This window comes from Oncorhynchus keta, unplaced genomic scaffold (genome assembly GCF_023373465.1).
Source record: "Oncorhynchus keta strain PuntledgeMale-10-30-2019 unplaced genomic scaffold, Oket_V2 Un_scaffold_1014_pilon_pilon, whole genome shotgun sequence".
NCBI lineage: Eukaryota > Metazoa > Chordata > Actinopteri > Salmoniformes > Salmonidae > Oncorhynchus > Oncorhynchus keta.
In genome coordinates this window covers 80,640-100,161 of record NW_026290754.1, presented here as the reverse complement: position 1 = coordinate 100,161, position 19,522 = coordinate 80,640, and the positions used below count along the sequence as shown (strand labels likewise).

Here is a 19,522-nt window from a genome sequence, read left to right as displayed (position 1 = left end):
ATGCAGATGCAGATATTTACCTTTATTTAACTAGGCAAGATCAGTTAAGAACAAATTCTTATTTTCAATGACGGCCTAGGAACAGTGGGTTAACTGCCTGTTCAGGGGCAGAACGATAGATTTGTACCTTGTCAGCTCAGGGGTTTGAACTTGCAACCTTCCGGTTACTAGTCCAACACTCTAACCACTAGGCTACGCTGCCGCCCCATGCAGATATAGAGGGTAGATATAGATATAGATGCAGACATAGATATAGATGCAGATATAGATATACATGCAGACATAGATATAGATGCAGATATAGATGTAGATGCAGATGCAGATGCAGATGTAGATGCAGATAGATGCAGATTTAGTATAGATGCAGATGCAGATGTTTGTAGATGCAGATATAGATATAGATGCAGATGCAGATAGATGCAGATATAGATAGATATAGATATAGATGCAGACATAGATATAGATGCAGATATAGATATACATGCAGACATAGATATAGATGCAGATATAGATATAGATGTAGATGCAGATGCAGATATAGATGCAGATATAGATGCAGATGCAGATGCAGATATAGATGCAGATATAGATGCAGATGTAGATGCAGATATAGATATAGATGCAGATGTAGATGCAGATGCAGATATAGATATAGATGTAGATGCAGATGCAGATGCAGATATAGATGCAGATATAGATGTAGATGCAGATATAGATGTAGATGCAGATGTAGATGCAGATGCAGATATAGATATAGATGCAGATGTAGATGCAGATGCAGATATAGATATAGATGTAGATGCAGATATAGATGCAGATATAGATGCAGATATAGATGTAGATATAGATGTAGATGTAGATGTAGATATAGATATAGATGCAGATGTAGATGCAGATGTAGATGCAGATGTAGATGCAGATGTAGATGCAGATATAGATGCTATAGATGCAGATGCAGATGCAGATATAGATGCAGATGTAGATGCAGATATAGATGTAGATGTAGATGTAGATGCAGATATAGATGCAGATGTAGATGTAGATATAGATGCAGATGCAGATGCAGATATAGATGTAGATGCAGATATAGATGCAGATATAGATGCAGATGTAGATGCAGATGTAGATGCAGATGTAGATGCAGATATAGATATATAGATATAGATGCAGATGTAGATGTAGATATAGATGCAGATGTAGATGCAGATATAGATATAGATGTAGATGTAGATGCAGATGTAGATGCAGATGCAGATGTAGATGCAGATGTAGATGTAGATGTAGATGCAGATATAGATATAGATGTAGATGCAGATGTAGATGCAGATGTAGATGCAGATATAGATGTAGATGCAGATGCAGATGTAGATATAGATGCAGATATAGATGCAGATATAGTGGCAGATATAGATGCAGATGCAGATATAGATGCAGATATAGTGGCAGATATAGATGCAGATATATATACAGTGGGGCAAAAAAGTATTTAGTCAGCCACCAATTGTGCAAGTTCTCCCACTTAAAAAGCTGAGAGAGGCCTGTAATTTTCATAATAGGTGTAGATGTAATTTTCATCACACTTCAACTCTGACAGACAAAATGATCAAATAAAATCCAGAAAATCACATTGTAGGATTTTTAATGAATTTATTTGCAAATTATGGTGGAAAATAAGTATTTGGTCAATAACAAAAGTTTATCTCAATACTTTGTTATATACCCTTTGTTGGCAATGACAGAGGTGAAGACTTACACAAAACGTTTGACAAGGTTTTCACACACTTGCTTGTTTTTTGGCCCATTCCTCCATGCAAATCTCCTCTAGAGCAGTGATGTTCTAGGGCTGTTGCTGGGCAACACGGACTTTCAACTCCCTCCAAAGATTTTGTATGGGGTTGAGATCTGGAGACTGGCTAGGCCACTCCAGGACCTTGAAATTCTTCTTACGAAGCCACTCCTTCATTGCTCGGGCGGTGTGTTTGGGATCATTGTCATGCTGAAAGACCCAGCCACGTTTCATCTTCAATGCCCTTGCTGATGGAAGGAGGTTTTCACTCAAAATCTCACGATACATGGACCATTCATTCTTTCCGTTACACGGATCAGTCGTCCTGGTCCCTTTGCAGAAAAACAGCCCCAAAGCATGATGTTTCCACCCCCATGCTTCACAGTAGGTATGGTGTTCTTTGGATGCAACTCAGCATTCTTTGTCCTCCAAACACGACGAGTTGAGTTTTTACCAAAAAGTTATATTGTAGTTTCATCTGACCATATGACATTCTCCCAATCTTCTTCTGGATCATCCAAATGCTCTCTAGCAAACTTCAGACGGGCCTGGACATGTGTCACCCTGCTTAAGCCAGTACGTCTGGCACTGCAGGATTTGAGTCCCTGGCGGCGTAGTGTGTTACTGATGGTAGGCTTTGTTACTTTGGTCCCAGCTCTCTGCAGGTCATTCACTAGGTCCCCCCATGTGGTTCTGGGATTTTTGCTCATCGTTCTTGTGATCATTTTGACCCCACGGGGTGAGATCTTGCGTGGAGCCCCAGATCGAGGGAGATTATCAGTGGTCTTGTATGTCTTCCATTTCCTAATAATTGCTCCCACAGTTGATTTCTTCAAACCAAGCTGCTTACCTATTGCAGATTAGTCTTCCCAGTCTATTGCAGGTCTACAATTTTGTTTCTGGTGTCCTTTGACAGCTCTTTGGTCTTGGCCATAGTGGAGTTTGGAGTGTGACTGTTTGGGGTTGTGGACAGGTGTCTTTTATACTGATAACAAGTTCAAACAGGTGCCATTAATACAGGTAATGAGTGGAGGACAGAGGAGCCTCTTAAAGAAGTTACAGGTCTGTGAGAGCCAAAATCTTGCTTGTTTGTAGGTGACCAAATACTTATTTTCCACCATAATTTGCAAATAAATTCATTAAAAATCCTACACTGTGATTTTCTGGATTTTCTTTCTCATTTTGTCTGTCATCGTTGAAGTGTACCTATGATGAAAATTACAGGCCTCTCTCATCTTTTTAAGTGGGAGAACTTGCACAATTGGTGGCTGACTAAATACTTTGTTGCCCCACTGTATCTTGTGGAAGGCGACCCGGAATGTTTGACCCAAGTTAAACAATTTAAAGGCAACGCTACCAAATACTAATGGAGTGTATGTAAACTTCCGACTCCAACTGTTAGTATGGTGATTAGTATGGTGATTAGTATGGTGATTAGCATGGTGATTAGCATGGTGATTAGTATGGTGATTAGTATGGTGATTAGTATGGTGATTAGCATGGTGATTAGTATGGTGATTAGTATGGTGATTAGTATGGTGAGGTTCCAGACACCACCCAGCCCTGGTGTCCAGCTTTACTGCAGGCTACTAGAAGGTGATATACTGTGCTAAGCTTTCCCACAGGTGTGTGTGTGTGTGTGTCCGTTCATTCAGTGTTCCCCACCTGGACTAAAATACCTGGATTAGCCAATCTTCTCGTTAGCCTGTTATCTGTTCAGCCACTAAGAACTAAAGGGTGCACTCTGTTCACATGCTAAGTAGACCGTGTGTGTGCGCACGCGCCCTTGAAGGTATTAACTGCTATTTAAGCAGTAATGTCGCAGGCAGCTGTACTCCAGTAACTAGCCGTTGGAGGTCAAAGTGGCAACACACACGCGTGCACACATCACGTGTGTCGGCAGAGAAGATTCACTGTGTGTGTGTGAATGGGGTTTTGGGGGCTGTCTGGTGTGTGGGAATGGGGGTTTGGGGGTGTGTGTGTGGGGGGTGGGGTTTGGGGGGTCTGGTGTGTGGGAATGGGGGTTTGGGGGTGTGTGTGTGGGAATGGGGGTTTGGGGGGAATGGGGGTTTGGGGGTGTGTGTGTGTGTGGGAATGGGGGTTTGGGGGCTGTCTGTTGTGTGTGTGTGTGTGTGTGGGAATGGGGTTTTGGGGGCTGTCTGATGTGTGTGAATGGGGTTTTGGGGGCTGTGTGTGTGTGTGTGAATGGGGATTTGGGGGCTGTCTGGTGTGAATGGGGAGGGTGTGGTTTGTTGTAAAGGGATCTGCTGTTGGCGGTCAGAACCAGCCGCTTGGATACAGCTGAAAACGAGAGAGAGAGAGATGTCAAAGAGGAGAGGACGGGGGGGTGTTGTGGGGGGAGACAAGGAGAAGAGATTGAGAGAGAGGAGTGGGTGGGGGTGAAGGAGTGAGTGAGTGAGAGAGGGGAGTGAGGGAGAGAAAGGGAGTGTGGGGGGGGGAATGGGTTACAAACCTGCTGTGAACACCTGGAGTGAACTGAGCCAGTCTAGACTGGTGTGTGTGTGTGTGTGTGAGAATGGGGAGGGTGTGGTTTGGCTTTAGTGCGAATGGAAAGGATGTGTGTGTGTGTGTGTGTGTGTGTGTGTGTGTGTGTGTGTGTGTGTGTGTGTGTGTGTGTGTGTGTGTGTGTGTGTGTGTGTGTGTGTGTGAATGGGGAGGGTGTGGTTTGTCACTAGTGTGAATGGAAAGGATGTGTGTGTGTGTGTGTGTGTGAATGGGGAGGGTGTGGTTTGTCACTAGTGTGAATGGAAATGATGTGTGTGTGTTCAGAACAACCTCTGACCTCTGTCTCCCATCCTTGGTTCAGACATAAACCTGTGTATAATTTATGATGTTGAGTGAAAACACACACACACTAAAGCCTTGAGCCTCCTGCATGGGAATGCTAGATACACGCCCAGTGTGTATTCCAAACAGCACCCTGTTCCCTTAAAAGTTAACTACTTTTGACCAGGGCCCATAGGGTAAAGTAGTGCACTATATAGTGAGCCATTTGGGACTCGGTCAGACTAGGAAAGAGAGAGACAACAACATCATACACACTAACCAAGTTAGACCCTCTCTGGAGCCTTCCTCTATAACCAGGTTAGAGCCTTCTGTTCTCCTCTATAACCAGGTTACCAGGTTAGAGCCTTCTGTTCCCCTCTATAACCAGGTTAGAGCCTTCTGTTCCCCTCTATAACCAGGTTACAGCCTTCTGTTCCCCTCTATAACTAGGTTAGAGCCTTCTGTTCCCCTCTATAACCAGGTTAGAGCCTTCTGTTCCCCTCTATAACCAGGTTAAAGCCTTCTGTTCCCCTCTATAACCAGGTTAAAGCCTTCTGTTCCCCTCTATAACCAGGTTAAAGCCTTCTGTTCCCCTCTATAACCAGGTTAAAGCCTTCTGTTCCCCTCTATAACCAGGTTAGAGCCTTCTGTTCCCCTCTATAACCAGGTTAAAGCCTTCTGTTCCCCTCTATAACCAGGTTAGAGCCTTCTGTTCCCCTCTATAACCAGGTTAAAGCCTTCTGTTCCCCTCTATAACCAGGTTAAAGCCTTCTGTTCCCCTCTATAACCAGGTTAGAGCCTTCTGTTCCCCTCTATAACCAGGTTAAAGCCTTCTGTTCCCCTCTATAACCAGGTTAAAGCCTTCTGTTCCCCTCTATAACCAGGTTAAAGCCTTCTGTTCCCCTCTATAACCAGGTTAGAGCCTTCTGTTCCCCTCTATAACCAGGTTAAAGCCTCTGTTCCCTCTATAACCAGGTTCTGTTCCCCTCTATAACCAGGTTAGAGCCTTCTGTTCCCCTCTATAACCAGGTTAGAGTTCCCCTCTATAACCAGGTTCCCTTCTGTTCCCCTCTATAACCAGGTTAAAGCCTTCTGTTCCCCTCTATAACCAGGTTAGAGCCTTCTGTTCCCCTCTATAACCAGGTTAAAGCCTTCTGTTCCCCTCTATAACCAGGTCAGAGCCTTCTGTTCCCCTCTATAACCAGGTTAAAGCCTTCTGTTCCAGGTTAAAGCCTCTCTGTAACCAGGTTAAAGCCTTCTGTTCCCCTCTATAACCAGGTTAGAGCCTTCTGTTCCCCTCTATAACCAGGTTAAAGCCTTCTGTTCCCCTCTATAACCAGGTTAGAGCCTTCTGTTCCCCTCTATAACCAGGTTAAAGCCTTCTGTTCCCCTCTATAACCAGGTTAGAGCCTTCTGTTCCCCCTATAACCAGGTTAGAGCTATAACCAGGTTAGAGCCTTCTGTTCCCCTCTATAACCAGGTTAAAGCCTTCTGTTCCCCTCTATAACCAGGTTAAAGCCTTCTGTTCCCCTCTATAACCAGGTTAGAGCCTTCTGTTCCCCTCTATAACCAGGTTAAAGCCTTCTGTTCCCCTCTATAACCAGGTTAAAGCCTTCTGTTCCCCTCTATAACCAGGTTAAAGCCTTCTGTTCCCCTCTATAACCAGGTTAAAGCCTTCTGTTCCCCTCTATAACCAGGTTAGAGCCTTCTGTTCCCCTCTATAACCAGGTTAAAGCCTTCTGTTCCCCTCTATAACCAGGTTAAAGCCTTCTGTTCCCCTCTATAACCAGGTTAGAGCCTTCTGTTCCCCTCTATAACCAGGTTAAAGCCTTCTGTTCCCCTCTATAACCAGGTTAGAGCCTTCTGTTCCCCTCCATAACCAGGTTAGAGCCTTCTGTTCCCCTCTATAACCAGGTTAAAGCCTTCTGTTCCCCTCTATAACCAGGTTAGAGCCTTCTGTTCCCCTCTATAACCAGGTTAAAGCCTTCTGTTCCCCTCTATAACCAGGTTAAAGCCTTCTGTTCCCCTCTATAACCAGGTTAAAGCCTTCTGTTCCCCTCTATAACCAGGTTAAAGCCTTCTGTTCCCCTCTATAACCAGGTTAAAGCCGTCTGTTCCCCTCTATAACCAGGTTAAAGCCTTCTGTTCCCCTCTATAACCAGGTTAAAGCCTTCTGTTCCCCTCTATAACCAGGTTAAAGCCTTCTGTTCCCCTCTATAACCAGGTTAAAGCCTTCTGTTCCCCAATATAACCAGGTTAGAGCCTTCTGTTCCCCTCTATAACCAGGTTAAAGCCTTCTGTTCCCCTCTATAACCAGGTTAGAGCCTTCTGTTCCCCTCTATAACCAGGTTAGAGCCTTCTGTTCCCCTCTATAACCAGGTTAAAGCCTTCTGTTCCCCTCTATAACCAGGTTAGAGCCTTCTGTTCCCCTCTATAACCAGGTTAAAGCCTTCTGTTCCCCTCTATAACCAGGTTAGAGCCTTCTGTTCCCCTCTATAACCAGGTTAAAGCCTTCTGTTCCCCTCTATAACCAGGTTAAAGCCTTCTGTTCCCCTCTATAACCAGGTTAAAGCCTTCTGTTCCCCTCTATAACCAGGTTAGAGCCTTCTGTTCCCCTCTATAACCAGGTTAAAGCCTTCTGTTCCCCTCTATAACCAGGTTAAAGCCTTCTGTTCCCCTCTATAACCAGGTTAGAGCCTTCTGTTCCCCTCTATAACCAGGTTAAAGCCTTCTGTTCCCCTCTATAACCAGGTTAAAGCCTTCTGTTCCCCTCTATAACCAGGTTAAAGCCTTCTGTTCCCCTCTATAACCAGGTTAGAGCCTTCTGTTCCCCTCTATAACCAGGTTAAAGCCTTCTGTTCCCCTCTATAACCAGGTTAAAGCCTTCTGTTCCCCTCTATAACCAGGTTAGAGCCTTCTGTTCCCCTCTATAACCAGGTTAAAGCCTTCTGTTCCCCTCTATAACCAGGTTAAAGCCTTCTGTTCCCCTCTATAACCAGGTTAGAGCCTTCTGTTCCCCTCTATAACCAGGTTAAAGCCTTCTGTTCCCCTCTATAACCAGGTTAAACCAGGTTAAAGCCTTCTGTTCCCCTCTATAACCAGGTTAGAGCCTTCTGTTCCCCTCTATAACCAGGTTAGAGCCTTCTGTTCCCCTCTATAACCAGGTTAAAGCCTTCTGTTCCCCTCTATAACCAGGTTAAAGCCTTCTGTTCCCCTCTATAACCAGGTTAGAGCCTTCTGTTCCCCTCTATAACCAGGTTAGAGCCTTCTGTTCCCCTCTATAACCAGGTTAAAGCCTTCTGTTCCCCTCCATAACCAGGTTACAGCCTTCTGTTCCCCTCTATAACCAGGTTAGAGCCTTCTGTTCCCCTCTATAACCAGGTCCCAGTCCCAGTGGTAGACCAGTCTGGTGAGGCCAGACAGACGTGTATGTATTATTTACACACAATCACACACACTCCTGAACAGGAGCAAACAGATCTAGGCCAGTGGTCCAGTCACTTCCCAATGTTCTCTACTACTGAACTCTAAAACGCCCTTCATGTCTCCTCATTATGCATTTATGCCATGTAGTTTATGGAGGACCACACCTGCCACAATTACAAATAATAATAATAATAATAACTTAATGGATACAGGGCCTTCAGAAGGCATTCATACCCTTTGACTTATTCCACATTTGGTTGTTACAGCTTTCAAAATATATATATTTTTTCCACCCATAATGACATCACAATACCCCCTAATGACATCACAATACCCCCTAATGACATCACAATACCCCATAATGACATCACAATACCCCATAATGACATCACAATACCCCATAATGACATCACAATACCCCATAATGACATCACAATACCCCATAATGACATCACAACACCCCATAATGACATCACAACACCCCATAATGACTTCACAGTACACCATAATGACATCACAATACCCCTTAATGACATCACAATACCCCATAATGACATCACAATACCCCATAATGACAAAGTGAACATGTTTTTAGACATTTTAGCAAATTTATTGAAAAATAAATACAGAAATATCTAATTACGTAAGTTTTCACACCCCTGAGTCAATAGATGTTAGAAGCACCTTTGTCAGCGATTACAGCTGTGAGTGTTTCTGGGTGAGTCTCTAACAGCTTTCCACACCTGGATTACAGCTGTGAGTGTTTCTGGGTGAGTCTCTAACAGCTTTTAGACACCTGGATTACAGCTGTGAGTGTTTCTGGGTGAGTCTCTAACAGCTTTCCACACCTTGATTGTGCAACATTTGCCCATTTGTTCTTTTCAAAATTCTTCAAGCTCTTTTCAAATTGGTTGTTGATCATTGCTAGATAACCATTTTCATGTCTTGCCATAGATTTTCAAGAAAATTTAAGTCAAAACTCCAGTGTATATTTGGCCTTGTGTTTTAGATTATTGTCCTGCTGAAAGGTGAATTCATCTCCCAGTGTCTGGTAGAAAGCAGAATGAACCAGGTTTTCCTCTAGGATTGTGCCTGTGCTTACCTCCATTCAGTTTATTTTAATCCCGAAAAACTCCCCAGTCCTTAACGATTACAGAGAGAGAGGTCAGATAGTCAACAGACATTACCAGCCCCTAGAGAGACTGTTACAGGTCAGATAATCAACACAGACATTACCAGCCCCTAGAGAGACTGTTACAGGTCAGATAGTCAACACAGACATTACCAGCCCCTAGAGAGACTGTTACAGGTCAGATAATCAACACAGACATTACCAGCCCCTATAGAGACTGTTACAGGTCAGATAATCAACACAGACATTACCAGCCCCTATAGAGACTGTTACAGGTCAGATAATCAACACAGACATTACCAGCCCCTAGAGAGACTGTTACAGGTCAGATAGTCAACACAGACATTACCAGCCCCTAGAGAGACTGTTACAGGTCAGATAGTCAACAGACATTACCAGCCCCTAGAGAGACTGTTACAGGTCAGATAGTCAACACAGACATTACCAGCCCCTAGAGAGACTGTTACAGGTCAGATAATCAACAGACATTACCAGCCCCTAGAGAGACTGTTTCAGGTCAGATAGTCAACAGACATTACCAGCCCCTATAGAGACTGTTTCAGGTCAGATAGTCAACACAGACATTACCAGCCCCTAGAGAGACTGTTTCAGGTCAGATAGTCAACACAGACATTACCAGCCCCTAGAGAGACTGTTTCAGGTCAGATAATCAACACAGACATTACCAGCCCCTAGAGAGACTGTTTCAGGTCAGATAATCAACAGACATTACCAGCCCCTAGAGAGACTGTTTCAGGTCAGATAGTCAACAGACATCACCAGCCCCTAGAGAGACTGTTTCAGGTCAGATAATCAACACAGACATTACCAGCCCCTAGAGAGACTGTTTCAGGTCAGATAATCAACACAGACATTACCAGCCCCTAGAGAGACTGTTTCAGGTCAGATAATCAACACAGACATTACCAGCCCCTAGAGAGACTGTTTCAGGTCAGATAATCAACACAGACATTACCAGCCCCTAGAGAGACTGTTTCAGGTCAGATAATCAACACAGACATTACCAGCCCCTAGAGAGACTGTTTCAGGTCAGATAATCAACACAGACATTACCAGCCCCTAGAGAGACTGTTTCAGGTCAGATAATCAACACAGACATTACCAGCCCCTAGAGAGACTGTTTCAGGTCAGATAATCAACACAGACATTACCAGCCCCTAGAGAGACTGTTTCAGGTCAGATAATCAACACAGACATTACCAGCCCCTATAGAGACTGTTTCAGGTCAGATAATCAACACAGACATTACCAGCCCCTAGAGAGACTGTTTCAGGTCAGATCAGGCAAGGAGGGAGAGAGTGGGAAGAATGGAGGAAGGGAGGGGTTTCTGAGACAGTCTTCTCTGCCCTACCAGTGGTCCACCACTGCCTGGGTTGTATTGAATTGAATGTGCTGGTTCACTGAGGGGTGTTCTTAGCTGTGGGTACTAGATGATGGGTGTTAAATGTTTAATTGTTCAGGGTCTGGAAGTTGGCTGTGTGCTCCGCCAAGACAACAACGTAGAGGAAACACTGTTTTCTGTCTGTCTCCAGCATGTTGAGTTGAATAACGGTGATGGTTGACTAATGTTCTCTCTCTCCCCCCTACCCCTCCCTCTCTCCCCCTACCCCTCCCTCTCTCCCCCCTACCCCTCCCTCTCTCCCCCCTACCCCTCCCTCTCTCCCCCCTACCCCTCCCTCTCTACCCCTCTCTCTCCCCCCCCTCCCCTCCCTCTCTCCCCCTACCCCTCCCTCTCTCTCCCCCTTCCCCTCCCTCTCTCCCCCCTACCCCTCCCCTCTCCCCCTCCCTCCCTCTCTCCCCCTACCCCTCCCTCTCTCTCCCCCTACCCCTCCCTCTCTCTACCCCTCCCTCTCTCTCGCCCTCTCTCTTTCTCCCCCCTCCCCCTCCCTCTCTCCCCCCCCTACCCCTCCCTCTCTCCCCCTACCCCTCCCTCTCTCTCCCCCTACCCCTCCCTCTCTCCCCCTACCCCTCCCTCTCTCTACCCCTCCCTCTCTCTCTCCCTCTCTCTCTCTCCCCCTACCCCTCCCTCTCTCCCCCCCCCTCCCTCTCCCTACCCCTCCCTCTCTCCCCCTCTCTCTCTCCCCCCCTACCCCTCCCTCTCTCTACCCCTCCCTCTCTCTACCCCTCCCTCTCTCTACCCCTCCCTCTCTCTACCCCTCCCTCTCTCTACCCCTCTCTCCCCCTCTCCCCCCCCCCCCCCCCCTCCCCTATGCTCCCTCTCTCTCACCCCCTCCCCCTATGCTCCCTCTCCCCCCTCTTTCTCCCCCCCCCCCTATGTTCCCTCTCTCCCCTCTCTCTCGCTCCAGAACGGCGAGGCCCGACTGGGACCTCCCATCATCATGTGTACCCGTCCATACCCAGACTGCAGTGTGGAGCAGGGGGAGTGTTGTGACATGGACAGCACCAATGAGAGCGGCGTGGGCTCTGACACCTCTGATGGGGGGCGGAGCAACGAGAAGGAGGAGGGGCTAGGTGGACTGTTCAACAAGTAAGTGTGACGTTATGATGTCACAGATTATACCAGTTATTGATTGGCTGTAGTCTCATCTATCTGACCATGGCTGTAGTAGTAGCATCTATCTGACCATGGCTGTAGTAGTACCATCTATCTGACCATGGCTGTAGTACCATCTATCTGACCATGGCTGTAGTAGTACCATCTATCTGACCATGGCTGTAGTAGCTTCTATCTGACCATGGCTGTAGTAGTACCATCTATCTGACCATGGCTGTAGTAGTACCATCTATCTGACCATGGCTGTAGTAGCATCTATCTGACCATGGCTGTAGTAGTACCATCTATCTGACCATGGCTGTAGTAGTACCATCTATCTGACCATGGCTGTAGTAGTACCATCTATCTGACCATGGCTGTAGTAGTAGCATCTATCTGACCATGGCTGTAGTAGTACCATCTATCTGACCATGGCTGTAGTAGTACCATCTATCTGACCATGGCTGTAGTAGTACCATCTATCTGACCATGGCTGTAGTAGTACCATCTATCTGACCATGGCTGTAGTAGTACCATCTATCTGACCATGGCTGTAGTAGTACCATCTATCTGACCATGGCTGTAGTAGTACCATCTATCTGACCATGGCTGTAGTAGTACCATCTATCTGACCATGGCTGTAGTAGTACCATCTATCTGACCATGGCTGTAGTAGTACCATCTATCTGACCATGGCTGTAGTAGCATCTATCTGACCATGGCTGTAGTAGCATCTATCTGACCATGGCTGTAGTAGTACCATCTATCTGACCATGGCTGTAGTAGTACCATCTATCTGACCATGGCTGTAGTAGCATCTATCTGACCATGGCTGTAGTAGCTCTATCTGACCATGGCTGTAGTAGTAGCATCTATCTGACCATGGCTGTAGTAGTACCATCTATCTGACCATGGCTGTAGTAGTACCATCTATCTGACCATGGCTGTAGTAGCATCTATCTGACCATGGCTGTAGTAGTACCATCTATCTGACCATGGCTGTAGTAGTACCATCTATCTGACCATGGCTGTAGTAGTACCATCTATCTGACCATGGCTGTAGTAGTACCATCTATCTGACCATGGCTGTAGTAGCATCTATCTGACCATGGCTGTAGTAGTACATCTATCTGACCATGGCTGTAGTAGTACATCTATCTGACCATGGCTGTAGTAGTACCATCTATCTGACCATGGCTGTAGTAGTACCATCTATCTGACCATGGCTGTAGTAGTCTGACCATCTATCTGACCATGGCTGTAGTAGTACCATCTATCTGACCATGGCTGTAGTAGTACCATCTATCTGACCATGGCTGTAGTAGTACCATCTATCTGACCATGGCTGTAGTAGCATCTATCTGACCATGGCTGTAGTAGTACCATCTATCTGACCATGGCTGTAGTAGTACCATCTATCTGACCATGGCTGTAGTAGCATCTATCTGACCATGGCTGTAGTAGCATCTATCTGACCATGGCTGTAGTAGCATCTATCTGACCATGGCTGTAGTAGCATCTATCTGACCATGGCTGTAGTAGTACCATCTATCTGACCATGGCTGTAGTAGTACCATCTATCTGACCATGGCTGTAGTAGTACCATCTATCTGACCATGGCTGTAGTAGTACCATCTATCTGACCATGGCTGTAGTAGTACCATCTATCTGACCATGGCTGTAGTAGTAGCATCTATCTGACCATGGCTGTAGTAGTAGCATCTATCTGACCATGGCTGTAGTAGTACCATCTATCTGACCATGGCTGTAGTAGTACCATCTATCTGACCATGGCTGTAGTAGTACCATCTATCTGACCATGGCTGTAGTACCATCTATCTGACCATGGCTGTAGTAGCACCATCTATCTGACCATGGCTGTAGTAGCACCTATCTGACCATGGCTGTAGTAGCACCATCTATCTGACCATGGCTGTAGTAGCACCATCTATCTGACCATGGCTGTAGTAGCACCATCTATCTGACCATGGCTGTAGTAGCACCATCTATCTGACCATGGCTGTAGTAGCACCATCTATCTGACCATGGCTGTAGTCTCATCTATCTGACCATGGCTGTAGTAGCATCTATCTGACCATGGCTGTAGTAGCATCTATCTGACCATGGCTGTAGTAGTACCATCTATCTGACCATGGCTGTAGTAGTAGCATCTATCTGACCATGGCTGTAGTAGCATCTATCTGACCATGGCTGTAGTAGCTATCTGACCATGACTGTAGTAGCACCATCTATCTGACCATGACTGTAGTAGTACCATCTATCTGACCATGGCTGTAGTAGCATCTATCTGACCATGACTGTAGTAGTACCATCTATCTGACCATGACTGTAGTAGTACCATCTATCTGACCATGACTGTAGTAGTACCATCTATCTGACCATGGCTGTAGTAGTAGCATCTATCTGACCATGGCTGTAGTAGTAGCATCTATCTGACCATGGCTGTAGTAGTACCATCTATCTGACCATGGCTGTAGTAGTACCATCTATCTGACCATGGCTGTAGTAGTACCATCTATCTGACCATGGCTGTAGTAGCATCTATCTGACCATGGCTGTAGTAGTACCATCTATCTGACCATGGCTGTAGTAGTACCATCTATCTGACCATGGCTGTAGTAGTACCATCTATCTGACCATGGCTGTAGTAGCACCATCTATCTGACCATGGCTGTAGTAGCACCATCTATCTGACCATGGCTGTAGTAGCATCTATCTGACCATGGCTGTAGTAGCACCATCTATCTGACCATGGCTGTAGTAGCACCATCTATCTGACCATGGCTGTAGTAGCACCATCTATCTGACCATGGCTGTAGTAGTACCATCTATCTGACCATGGCTGTAGTAGCACCATCTATCTGACCATGGCTGTAGTCTCATCTATCTGACCATGGCTGTAGTAGCACCATCTATCTGACCATGGCTGTAGTAGTACCATCTATCTGACCATGGCTGTAGTAGCCATCTATCTGACCATGGCTGTAGTAGTACCATCTATCTGACCATGACTGTAGTAGCATCTATCTGACCATGACTGTACCATCTATCTGACCATGACTGTAGTAGTACCATCTATCTGACCATGGCTGTAGTAGTACCATCTATCTGACCATGACTGTAGTAGTACCATCTATCTGACCATGACTGTAGTAGTACCATCTATCTGACCATGACTGTAGTAGTACCATCTATCTGACCATGACTGTAGTAGTAGCATCTATCTGACCATGGCTGTAGTAGTAGCATCTATCTGACCATGGCTGTAGTAGTACCATCTATCTGACCATGGCTGTAGTAGTACCATCTATCTGACCATGGCTGTAGTACCATCTATCTGACCATGGCTGTAGTACCATCTATCTGACCATGGCTGTAGTAGCACCATCTATCTGACCATGGCTGTAGTAGCACCTATCTGACCATGGCTGTAGTAGCACCATCTATCTGACCATGGCTGTAGTAGTACCATCTATCTGACCATGGCTGTAGTAGTACCATCTATCTGACCATGGCTGTAGTAGTACCATCTATCTGACCATGGCTGTAGTAGTACCATCTATCTGACCATGGCTGTAGTAGTACCATCTATCTGACCATGGCTGTAGTAGCACCATCTATCTGACCATGGCTGTAGTAGGCTGTAGTACCATCTATCTGACCATGGCTGTAGTAGTACCATCTATCTGACCATGGCTGTAGTAGTACCATCTATCTGACCATGGCTGTAGTAGCATCTATCTGACCATCTAGTACCATCTGACCATGACTGTAGTAGTACCATCTATCTGACCATGACTGTAGTAGTAGCATCTATCTGACCATGGCTGTAGTAGTACCATCTATCTGACCATGGCTGTAGTAGTAGCATCTATCTGACCATGGCTGTAGTAGTACCATCTATCTGACCATGGCTGTAGTAGTACCATCTATCTGACCATGGCTGTAGTAGTACATCTATCTGACCATGGCTGTAGTAGTAGCATCTATCTGACCATGGCTGTAGTAGTACCATCTATCTGACCATGGCTGTAGTAGCATCTATCTGACCATGGCTGTAGTAGTACCATCTATCTGACCATGGCTGTAGTAGTACCATCTATCTGACCATGGCTGTAGTAGCACCATCTATCTGACCATGGCTGTAGTACCATCTATCTGACCATGGCTGTAGTAGTACCATCTATCTGACCATGGCTGTAGTACTCATCTATCTGACCATGGCTGTAGTAGTACCATCTATCTGACCATGGCTGTAGTAGTACCATCTATCTGACCATGGCTGTAGTAGTACCATCTATCTGACCATGGCTGTAGTAGCACTCTATCTGACCATGGCTGTAGTAGTACCATCTATCTGACCATGGCTGTAGTAGTACCATCTATCTGACCATGGCTGTAGTAGCACCATCTATCTGACCATGGCTGTAGTAGTACCATCTATCTGACCATGGCTGTAGTAGTACCATCTATCTGACCATGGCTGTAGTAGCACCATCTATCTGACCATGGCTGTAGTAGTACCATCTATCTGACCATGGCTGTAGTAGTAGCATCTATCTGACCATGGCTGTAGTAGTACCATCTATCTGACCATGGCTGTAGTAGCACCATCTATCTGACCATGACTGTAGTAGTACCATCTATCTGACCATGGCTGTAGTAGCATCTATCTGACCATGGCTGTAGTAGCATCTATCTGACCATGGCTGTAGTAGTACCATCTATCTGACCATGGCTGTAGTAGTACATCTATCTGACCATGGCTGTAGTAGTAGCATCTATCTGACCATGGCTGTAGTAGTAGCCATCTGACCATGGCTGTAGTAGTACCATCTATCTGACCATGGCTGTAGTAGTACCATCTATCTGACCATGGCTGTAGTACCATCTATCTGACCATGGCTGTAGTAGCACCATCTATCTGACCATGGCTGTAGTAGCACCTATCTGACCATGGCTGTAGTAGCACCATCTATCTGACCATGGCTGTAGTAGCACCATCTATCTGACCATGGCTGTAGTAGCACCATCTATCTGACCATGGCTGTAGTCTCATCTATCTGACCATGGCTGTAGTAGCACCATCTATCTGACCATGGCTGTAGTCTCATCTATCTGACCATGGCTGTAGTACCATCTATCTGACCATGGCTGTAGTACCATCTATCTGACCATGGCTGTAGTAGCATCTATCTGACCATGACTGTAGTAGCACCATCTATCTGACCATGACTGTAGTAGTACCATCTATCTGACCATGACTGTAGTAGTAGCATCTATCTGACCATGACTGTAGTAGTAGCATCTATCTGACCATGACTGTAGTAGTACCATCTATCTGACCATGACTGTAGTAGTACCATCTATCTGACCATGACTGTAGTAGTACCATCTATCTGACCATGGCTGTAGTAGTAGCATCTATCTGACCATGGCTGTAGTAGTACCATCTATCTGACCATGGCTGTAGTAGCCATCTATCTGACCATGGCTGTAGTAGTACCATCTATCTGACCATGGCTGTAGTAGCATCTATCTGACCATGGCTGTAGTAGCATCTATCTGACCATGGCTGTAGTAGCCATCTATCTGACCATGGCTGTAGTACCATCTATCTGACCATGGCTGTAGTAGTACATCTATCTGACCATGGCTGTAGTAGTACCATCTATCTGACCATGGCTGTAGTAGTACCATCTATCTGACCATGGCTGTAGTAGTACCATCTATCTGACCATGGCTGTAGTAGTAGCATCTATCTGACCATGGCTGTAGTAGTATCTCTATCTGACCATGACTGTAGTAGTACCATCTATCTGACCATGGCTGTAGTAGTACCATCTATATGACCATGGCTGTAGTACCCATGGCTGTAGTAGTAGCATCTATCTGACCATGGCTGTAGTAGTACCATCTATCTGACCATGGCTGTAGTAGTAGCATCTATCTGACCATGGCTGTAGTAGTACCATCTATCTGACCATGGCTGTAGTAGTACATCTATCTGACCATGGCTGTAGTAGTACCATCTATCTGACCATGGCTGTAGTAGTAGCATCTATCTGACCATGGCTGTAGTAGTACCATCTATCTGACCATGGCTGTAGTAGTAGCATCTATCTGACCATGGCTGTAGTAGTACCATCTATCTGACCATGGCTGTAGTAGTAGCATCTATCTGACCATGGCTGTAGTAGTAGCATCTATCTGACCATGGCTGTAGTAGTACCATCTATCTGACCATGGCTGTAGTAGTACATCTATCTGACCATGGCTGTAGTAGTACCATCTATCTGACCATGGCTGTAGTAGTACCATCTATCTGACCATGGCTGTAGTAGTACCATCTATCTGACCATGGCTGTAGTAGCATCTATCTGACCATGGCTGTAGTAGTAGCATCTATCTGACCATGGCTGTAGTAGTACCATCTATCTGACCATGGCTGTAGTAGTACCATCTATCTGACCATGGCTGTAGTAGTACCATCTATCTGACCATGGCTGTAGTAGTACCATCTATCTGACCATGGCTGTAGTAGTACCATCTATCTGACCATGGCTGTAGTAGTACCATCTATCTGACCATGGCTGTAGTAGTACCATCTATCTGACCATGGCTGTAGTAGTACCATCTATCTGACCATGGCTGTAGTAGTACATCTATCTGACCATGGCTGTAGTAGCACCATCTATCTGACCATGGCTGTAGTAGTCCATCTATCTGACCATGGCTGTAGTAGTACCATCTATCTGACCATGGCTGTAGTAGTACCATCTATCTGACCATGGCTGTAGTAGTACCATCTATCTGACCATGGCTGTAGTAGTAGCATCTATCTGACCATGGCTGTAGTAGTACCATCTATCTGACCATGGCTGTAGTAGTACCATCTATCTGACCATGGCTGTAGTAGTACCATCTATCTGACCATGGCTGTAGTAGTACCATCTATCTGACCATGGCTGTAGTAGTACCATCTATCTGACCATGGCTGTAGTAGTACCATCTATCTGACCATGGCTGTAGTAGTACCATCTATCTGACCATGGCTGTAGTAGTAGCATCTATCTGACCATGGCTGTAGTAGTACCATCTATCTGACCATGGCTGTAGTAGTACCATCTATCTGACCATGGCTGTAGTAGCATCTATCTGACCATGGCTGTAGTAGTAGCATCTATCTGACCATGGCTGTAGTAGTAGCATCTATCTGACCATGGCTGTAGTAGTACCATCTATCTGACCATGGCTGTAGTAGTACCATCTATCTGACCATGGCTGTAGTAGCCATCTATCTGACCATGGCTGTAGTAGCACCATCTATCTGACCATGGCTGTAGTAGCATCTATCTGACCATGGCTGTAGTAGCACCATCTATCTGACCATGGCTGTAGTAGCACCATCTATCTGACCATGGCTGTAGTAGCACCATCTATCTGACCATGGCTGTAGTAGCACCATCTATCTGACCATGGCTGTAGTAGCACCATCTATCTGACCATGGCTGTAGTCTCATCTATCTGACCATGGCTGTAGTAGTACCATCTATCTGACCATGGCTGTAGTAGTAGCCATCTATCTGACCATGGCTGTAGTAGCATCTATCTGACCATGACTGTAGTAGCACCATCTATCTGACCATGACTGTAGTAGTACCATCTATCTGACCATGACTGTAGTAGTAGCATCTATCTGACCATGGCTGTAGTAGTAGCATCTATCTGACCATGACTGTAGTAGTACCATCTATCTGACCATGACTGTAGTAGTACCATCTATCTGACCATGACTGTAGTAGTACCATCTATCTGACCATGACTGTAGTAGTACCATCTATCTGACCATGGC

The 19,522-nt window shown here is 45.6% G+C and overlaps 1 protein-coding gene across 1 annotated transcript in view; it reads left to right on the top strand.

The window, feature by feature from the left end:
* Positions 1 to 19,522, top strand: part of LOC118382995 (rab11 family-interacting protein 4A-like) — a 97,055-nt gene that overhangs the window by 45,970 nt on the left and 31,563 nt on the right. The window contains 1 exon segment of the mRNA XM_052513362.1: positions 11,459 to 11,640. Within this exon segment, the coding sequence (XP_052369322.1) occupies positions 11,459 to 11,640 (182 nt within the window).